Genomic DNA, 8187 nt, shown 5'->3' with positions numbered 1-8187 from the left:
TGTATTGGGGTCAGGAAACTGGTAATGAGAATGTTTTAATGATAATACTCAGTACTGAGGGATAACGATACGCATCTCTTCTGCAAATTGCTTCAAGAGCTGATGAAAAAAGAGCTGGGGAACAGTATTGGTTCATGACTCTAATTGCAGAGTGTGTGTGAGCCAAAGGAGTGAAGAAAAGCCCCCAGCTCAGCAAACCAAGCCGGGATCACGACAGCAGAAATACACAGCAAAGGAAGAAAGGCCGGACACATTCAAACGGTGTGCTTTAGTCCTGCACGCTGTAAATGACCAGGACGCGCTCTGACCAGCTCCTGAGCACGGCAGCTGGGTCTCCCTGAAGTCCAGGAGATGCTCTGACTTCATGCAGACTCAGGGCTGGATCTCTGACCTCTCCATTTTGAGGGGGTTTGTTTTCTTTTCCTGTCTGAACCCAACATTTGGCATTTCTGGGATGACAAAGAGACAGAAACCTTGGGGAAATGCTCCGTTCCTTGGTTTGCTGAGTGAAGCCAGCTCCGCACGTGAGGCACTCCTGTTTGGCCTGGCGTTGCAGCCCTTCGCTTCGCTTGGTGGGCCATGAGCACATCACGGTGACAAATCGGCCCCGCGATCTGCCTCATTCCCTCCGTGCCCTGCCTTGGCCCCGGTGGGTAACTGGTTATCTCATGCCTTTGGGAGGGTGACTGGCATGGGCAGGAATGTTCTTACACACTGTCAGCCTGGAGGAACCAGCTGTGTGTCCAATTTCTGGACATGGCTCAAGTGTGAGCTCAGCGCCGAGCAATGTGGAGGTAAAGGAGGTGAGAAGAGTCTGGGTTTTCGCTGGGTTGACACACACCAGGCTCCCACCCTCCGAACCTCAAAGGTTGTGGGTCCAGCTCTCCGTCAAGAGATTTAGCCCCACACTGCTGAGAAGGGGGTGAAGAAAGAGCCACTGATTTAACCCGGCTTGCTGTCACATCACGTTGTACTGAGGGATGCAGGGACACTTTCACTCGAGTGAGAGTGATGCCGCTGGAAGGTTGTAGCTTCCCTTGCAGAGGGTGCTGAGATGTTGATGCTGGAGTGCATCTGGTGGTTAGACTCTGGTGTGCTGCCCCAGGGGTCCTGCCCAGGAGGGGCTCTGGGGACATGGTGCCCTACTCATCTTTTAGCTCTGCGTGGAGCTGGAAGAGGGCTTTGAAAGTGGCGTGGGCTCTCGTGGAGAAGCAGACATGGGGAGCAGAGTGGCTGGGGAAAGCAGAGGCAGAGCGAGGGCTCAGCTAGCCAGGAGCTCTGTGCCGGTGCCCGGGCCACCGCGGGCTGGTGCAGACAGAGGCTGCCGAGGGCAGGCAAGGGCTTGGGGGCCAAGGCTGTGAACCCAGCACCGTGCCCGCTGCCGGGTGATGGCCCCGGCGCCTCTCCCTGAGCGGCCCTGAGCACCCGCGCCCGGGCCAGCGCCCTGCGACCCCCGCTCGCCCCGGGGCCGGCAGGTGGGAGGCGCGGGGCGGCGCTGGCTGCTCCCGGTGGCGGCGGCGGGACCCGGCGGCGGCCGCGGCTGTCACTCAGCTCGGCGAAAGTGACAGCGGGGGCGGGGCGGCCCCGCGCCGGGCGCGTATTTAAGTTGGGCGGCGGGCGGCGGCGCGGCAGTGCGCGGCGGGCGGGCGGCGGGCGCGGAGCGGGGGAGCTGCGCGGCGCGGCCGGGCCGGACTGCACCGACCTGCACCGGACTGCGCTGAACCGAGCCGAGCCGAGCCGGGCTGAGCTGGGCTGCACCGCGCCGAGCCCAACCGGCAGCGCAGGGCGCGGAGCGGGCGAGGCGCGGAGCCGCGGCTGGATGCGCTGAGCGCGGCGGGGCCGACCGGGCCCCCGGAGCAGCGGCGGCGGCGACAGCAGCAGCGGCAGCAGCATGGGTCGCCGGGGTTGCTGAGCGGCGGCCGAGCCCGTCCCCGCCGAGGAGCCGCGCGGAGCGGTGGGCGCCGCCAAGGACCGCGCCGGTACCGGGGACCAGCACACCACCCCCCCCCCCCGCTCCGCCGAGGATGCCCCGGGGGGCCGCGGGCCGCCCCAGCCGCTCGCCATGAGGAGGAGCCCGGCCGGGCCGCGGGCGCTGCCGGCGCCGCCCGCCGCCGCCTGAGCCCCGCGCCCCGGCGGTGCCCGCGCAGGGGCCGCCCGAGCGGGCCGCGCCGCCGTGACCCTCCTCCCCGCCCCCTCGCCCGGCTCGCCCGGCTATAAAGGAGGGTTTTATTCTCGGGCTCCGGTCTCACGCCAAACCCTGTCACACCGTCTAGACAAGCTGTCGTGGGGCTCGGCCCAGCTGTCACCATGGCGATGGAGACGAGTCCGCTGTGAATTTTGGGGGGGGAGCGAGCGAGAGCGGCGGCGGAGGAGGAGGAGGAGGAGAAGGAGGAAGGCTCGGCCGCCGCCGTGCCCTGCCCTGCCCCGCCGCCGCCCGCGGGGGAGGCACGGACCCCCCGGCGCTCTCGGCCGCGGCTGGAGCCGGCCCGGCGGGGAGCCCCGGGGAGCCAGCGGCCGCGGGAGCGGAGCGAGCTTCAGATGCGTCTGTCACACAACCCCGGCCGAGCTATTTAAAGTAACGGGCCTCGCCGGACTTTTGTCTCTGCCTATTTATGAGTCCCCGGGAGCTGGCAGGCGCCGCCGGGCAGCGCTAGGAGCCCAGCCCGCAGCGCCAGCCCCGCGGGGGAAGCCAGCGCCGAGCCGGGGCCGGCGGGGGCCCGCCCGGAGCATGACGGCGATCCGGGCGCTCCTGCTCTGCTCCTGCCTGGGGCTGCTGCGGCCGGGGGGCGGGCAGCCCTTCCTGCGCCTGCGACCCTCGCCCAGCGACAACCTGCCCGTTAAAGACATCGTGGAGCACCCGGATCCCGAGTACGACCCTAAGGAGCAGGACCTGGACGAGAGGACTCTGAGGAAGAAGCTAGGCAGCCATTTCGACCCCGGTTTCATGGCCGTGGCCGTGCCGGGACCGGCCAACGCCTCGGGCGCCGAGGAGGCGGCGGCGGCGGCGGCGGGGCGGGGGCGGGCGGCGCTGCCCGCCGAGCTGCGGCGGCTGGAGCTGGGGCCGGCCCAGGGGCCGCGCCTCAAGGTGGGCAAGAAGGCGCGGCGGAAGGTGCTGCAGTGGCTCTGGGCGTACACCTACTGCCCCGTCCTCTACACCTGGAAGGACCTGGGCGTCCGCTTCTGGCCCCGTTACATCAAGGAAGGCAACTGCTTCGCCGAGAAGTCCTGCTCGCTGCCCGAGGGCATGTTCTGCAAGCCCGTCAAGTCGGTCACCAAGACCTTCCTGCGGTGGCACTGCCAGGGCTGGTCCAGCCAGAAGTACTGCACCTGGATCCCCGTGCAGTACCCGCTCATCTCCGAGTGCAAGTGCTCCTGCTAGCCCCCCCGGCCCCTCGCACTGCCTTCTCGCGGCGTTTGGATGGGGTTGGTTTTTGGTTTTGGTGTGGGGGGGAGTTGTTGAGTTTTTTTCCCAACCCTCCTCCAGTGCGGCGGGCGAGGGAGGAGGAACCGGGGGGTTTAATTTTTTTTTTTTTTTTGGACTTATTTTAATGTTATTTTATTTGAAAGGGGAAAAGCGAACCCAGGAACTGCAGGGCAGGCCAAAGGCACAGTAAAGCACTACAATCAGATGTCTATTTTTATACTTATATAGCCTTCTAACAAAAGGAAAATAAAAAACTAAAAAAAAAAAAAAAATCTAAAAAAATTACCAGCCGTGTAAATAGAGAGATTTTAAAGGAAAGGGGGGAAATCGCAGCTGTTTTTTTATTATTATTATAATTATTATTGTTATTATTATTATTTTAAAGACATAGGACCACATTTTAAACCTGTCCCCACAGAACCTGAGCATTTCCCTGCTGAAGGAAAGGGCAGAAATTCCCTGTAGAGATGATTTTATCAAAAGGAAAAGGGGAGGAGGGTTAAAAAAAAAAAAGAACGGCAGCATCCCCGAAGATGGTTGTTTCTCTGTGCTGTATTTTTTTTTGTCTTCTTCAGACCTTGTCACTGATGTTTGAACTAATTTGCCAAGCTCTCTAGGTTTTTTTTTTTTAAGTGTATAACGAATAATTAAGGAGGAAATTTTAAAGAAAAGTACAAATCTATGAAAGAGTGGAATCGTTTTGTTGTGTGGGAATACATATAGTCATGTAGAGATGTTAAAGGAAATTTTCTGTGTACAGTTTATTTATTTTTAACGTTTGTGTATAGGAAAAAAAAAAAGCTAGAGATTATGCCAGAAACTATTGGAAATGTTTACTTGAATATTCCTTTAAAAACATATCAATGTAAATATGAGCTATCACTGATCAAAAACATTTTTAGCAATAAACTCTATCTTTGAAGAAAAACCCCCTGCTGCACCCCAGCTCCCTGGGAGACCAGCGGAGACGCGAATTCTTGCTTGGAGCAGGTGATGAGTAAAGGGCTTTGGCTGGGCCACGCTGGTGTAAATCGCAAGATGCCACGAAGGTTGGTAGAGCTCCACCGGTTCACGCCTCTCTGGGATCCTGCTTGGGGTTTTCTTTGCGTATATAACCTGTGGGGGAGAAAAAAAGAGAGAGAGAGAGAAATGGCTCGTAACGCGTAAAAGAGCTGCGATGTCCTGGACAGGAGGTGTCATCTGAAGTCCTTGGGAGATTCCTGCTTCGTGTCGCCCGTGCCGGGCTCCCGCGTGCTCCGTGGCTCTTGGATTCGGCTCTCCTGCTGGCAGAGGAAGCGGTCGAGGTTACCGCCCCGGCCATCGAAGCGCCCGGCACAGCTCGGCAGCCCCGTGTGTGTCAGAACAAATGTGTTTTACCCGGCTGCCGCCGCTAGCACAGGAGGGAAGGATGGAAACGAGCCCTGTGCCCAGCCCTGCTGCCATGACGGAGCCCCGGGGCTGGCATCTCTCCCCTGCGGCGCAGCCGGGTGCGTGCTGGGTCAGGAGGAAGCGCCGATCCTGCAATGGCGCAGCGTGCCCTCAGCTTGGCACCCTTGTGTGCCACAGCTGGTGGGACCCCCCGCTCTCCTGCTGGAGCTCATGGAGCCATGGCAAGGGAGAGACAGGACGACTCCGCACGGGCAGGCTGCCGGCAGCCGGCCGGCTGGGGAGCAGCCCAGCACTGGTGAGCGGGGGCACTGGCAGGGCAGGCCTGCTCCCGACGGAGATCTGTCTGTCTGTCATAGGGCTTGGAGTGGGGCCCTGACGGGCTGCCAGGCCGTCCCCCTGCGTGCTCCGCGTGGGCTGCCGGTGCTGGAGGGGAAGGTCTGGCCGTTCCCTCCCGTGTCTGAAACGCGCCCGGCATCCCTGAGGAAAAAACTGCTGCCGAAGGCCCTTGCCAGCGAGGAGCCACGCTCCGCCAAGCCGTCTGCAGAGCGGTGGGGAGACCCCGTCCCCCTCCAGCTCGGCATGCAGCGGAGGAGAGCGGCATGACACCGAGCCCGTGGGAAGGCGCCGGGACCCTCTGAGGGGTTTGGCTCGCATCCCTCCATCTTCCTCCAAGGGGATTACGGTCCGGCGAGCCCCCCTGGAGCAGGCCCACAGAGCCCGGAGGTCACGCACTGAAACAGGGAGAGAGCTTTTCTAGCGGGCATGGTGGGGACAAGGCGAGAGGGACAGTGACATCCAGCAGCCGATGTCCTCGCAGAGCCCTGCGGCCATCCGCTCAGCCCCGCGCGAGGAGGCGGGTTGGCCTTTTCGGCGCGTTCGTCAGCGAGGGACCGGGGAAGGGGGGGACGCAGAGGGCAGGGTGGAAAAGAGACCTCGGCGAAGGCAATGTGCAAAACATCAGGGGCATTTGGGAGAGGAAGGGGAAAGCTCATTTTGCAAGAGGAACAACATCTGTGGTGTGGGGGCCGAACATCTGTAGGAGGGAGCATGGGGGGAGGGCATTCTGGGAAAATATTTCTGACATAATCCCAACAGTATCTGGTGTGTTGGGATTTGGTTACAAATGGCCCTCTAACGTCTTTGTGCGTTTTGTTCTGCTGGTTCCAGGGGCACACAGAGACCCCTGCTTTGTGCTAACCTGGGAAATAAACCATTCGCTGGGCTCAATGGCTGAGTTCAGTTGCGCGGGGAAGGGGGGGGTGGGAACGGGGAAGGCGAGATTTGTGTGAACTCTAGCGAAAACCAGCCTAAAAGCCTCTGTGCCATGTGCTGGAGGGAGGAGGGGGGCTGCCTCCGCCTCTGGGGAGAACTCAGTAGTCCCGCTTGAGATGACGGCTTGTCTGGAGGCGAAAGCAAGAGAGCCGAGCGCCGAGGTGCTCGGTGCTGGCAGGGGCCGGGGAGCAGAGGGCGGCCGCGTGGCATGAGTGCCGGCTTGCCGGGCCCTGCCTCGCCAACCTGCCGCGGCGCTGGTGTGCGGTCACCTCGTGCCGATGCGCGGTCACCTCGTGCCAAGGAGCCTCCTGCTCGGCTGCCCCAGGAGGCGATGAGTCGGACGTGTGACGGCCGGGCCGTGGGCGTGATGGTTCGCCTCGTCTGCTGAGGCTCAAAGGAGTGAAAGACAAAGGGGAACAAGCCTGGTTCTTTGGTGCGGTTATTTCATTGTCTCCCCAAGCTGCTTGTGATTAAGGGACAAGCTGGGAGGGGGGGTGGGGGGGTGGGGAAGGGGGCAAAACAGGCAGAACCGGCAGAGCCCCGAGATGTGGCGGGTGCCAACTTCTGAAGACGTGGGTCTTTTCCCCTGAGCTCTGGGGTGGTGGCCCAGGAGATGGGCCCGGAGCTCCGAGGGTGGGTGGCATCCTGTAGGTTGGGTCACGCTTGTCATCATGTTGACAAGAGACGTGCATGGCTGTGGCCACACACTGACAGGCGTGTGCACGCCCGCTCCTGGGCACCCGTCTGGTCCCTCCATTCACCCAGTATTTGCAGGGGGACCGCGTCCATGCCCTGAGATGCCGCAGTGAACCACACGCTTTGCAGTCTCCCTTCTCTGTGCCGAGTCTCAGGGCTTAAGCAGAAGGTGGTTAGCAGGAGGATCAGTGGTTTAACCCCTTCTTCCTCTGGGCAGGGCAGAGCGGACGTGGCAGAGGAGGCTCCATGGGACCTGACAGCTGCCCCACGTGCTGCCGGCACGTGTCCACTGGTGTGACGGGGAAGCGAAGGCGGCTTTCCTCTCCACAGCCAGTGCTGGCCAGAGCTCGCCTGCTCTGACACCATGTGCTGTGCTGGGGCAGCTCCCTTGGCTGGATTACATCCGGATCTCCTCCTTGTAGTCCCTACAAAGCCCAGCTCGGAGCAGAGACACCCCTCTCCTGGGTCTGCAGAGGTCTCCATCTCTTCCTTCTGCATGTCAAGGCCCTTCTGTCACCTGGTGGATTGCTCTCCCATGCACCAGATTTAGATGATCTTGTTTGTCTTGGGAGAGAGCGTGAGCTGAGGATGGCTTCTGACATTTGACTCGGTGGTACGGAGGCACTTTTCCATTTGCCTTTCACATCCCGGTTTGGCTTTGACACCAGCAGCAGGTTAACTCTTTTGTGTCCGTTGCCGAAGGGTATTTCATCCCCATTTTCTCGTGCCGCCTCGCCCCGTTTAGCTCAGGTCCCCTCAGCTAAGGCCGGTCTCCAGGAATGCAGTTTCTGTCAGCGCGCTGGCTCTGCCAGGGTGACCCAGATTCACAGGGCCAGAGCTCACAGATGTCTAATGCCAGCTCTTGAGATATCTGACTCAGGCCTGGGTGATGATCTAAGCCCATCACTCATCATTCCTAGAAAGGCAGACGAATGGTCTGGAGGCAGTAATTGGCCTCCTCAAACTTTCAAGCTCAGGTTAAACTGGGACTTTTCTCAACAGGCAAAATGGATTTCATCTCCTCCCCCAGCACAAGCATTTGCTGTCACTCGCCTTTGTAGCCCAGCATGGCCACCAGGAGCTGTCAGGGAAAGCCAGTCTCCCTGCATGCCCTGCTTGGTCCACTAGCAGGTCCCTGGTGAGCCCATCCTGCTGACCGCTGCTGGCTAGGAGCTCCAGGTGAGCTGAACCTGCTTCCTCCAGGCACCCCCAGCTCCTCGTTTGTCACCACAATGAAAAACACGCCACAACGCTGCGTTTAACAGCGCCAATACAGACCAGGGTGGACTATGCCGACTGCAGGCATGCCCCATGGGGTGGGCAGACGTGGGGTCTTGTCTCCCCATCTCCCCAGAACTGCTGGGTGCAAGGGTGGGGGGTCTGCTTCCTCCGTGCAAGACCCACCT

General features: G+C 60.8%; 1 protein-coding gene across 1 annotated transcript; it reads left to right on the top strand.

The window, feature by feature from the left end:
- The first annotated feature begins 2136 nt into the window (after positions 1–2136).
- On the top strand, positions 2137–4174 carry LOC137674638 (noggin-2-like). The gene has a single exon (XM_068420162.1). It carries the CDS (start codon positions 2729–2731, stop codon positions 3377–3379), a length of 651 nt encoding a protein of 216 aa, XP_068276263.1. The 5' UTR covers positions 2137–2728; the 3' UTR covers positions 3380–4174.
- Positions 4175–8187: the final 4013 nt, after the last annotated feature.

Source organism: Nyctibius grandis, chromosome 30 (assembly GCF_013368605.1).
Source record: "Nyctibius grandis isolate bNycGra1 chromosome 30, bNycGra1.pri, whole genome shotgun sequence".
NCBI classification, from domain to species: Eukaryota; Metazoa; Chordata; class Aves; order Nyctibiiformes; family Nyctibiidae; genus Nyctibius; species Nyctibius grandis.
Note: the sequence above shows the minus strand (reverse complement) of the source record. Positions and strands in the feature narration are given on the sequence as shown.

Coding starts and splice junctions, on each gene's coding strand:
- LOC137674638 (XM_068420162.1), top strand. CDS start 2,729: ATGACGGCGATCCGGGCGCTCCTGCTCTGCTCCTGCCTGGGGCTGCTG.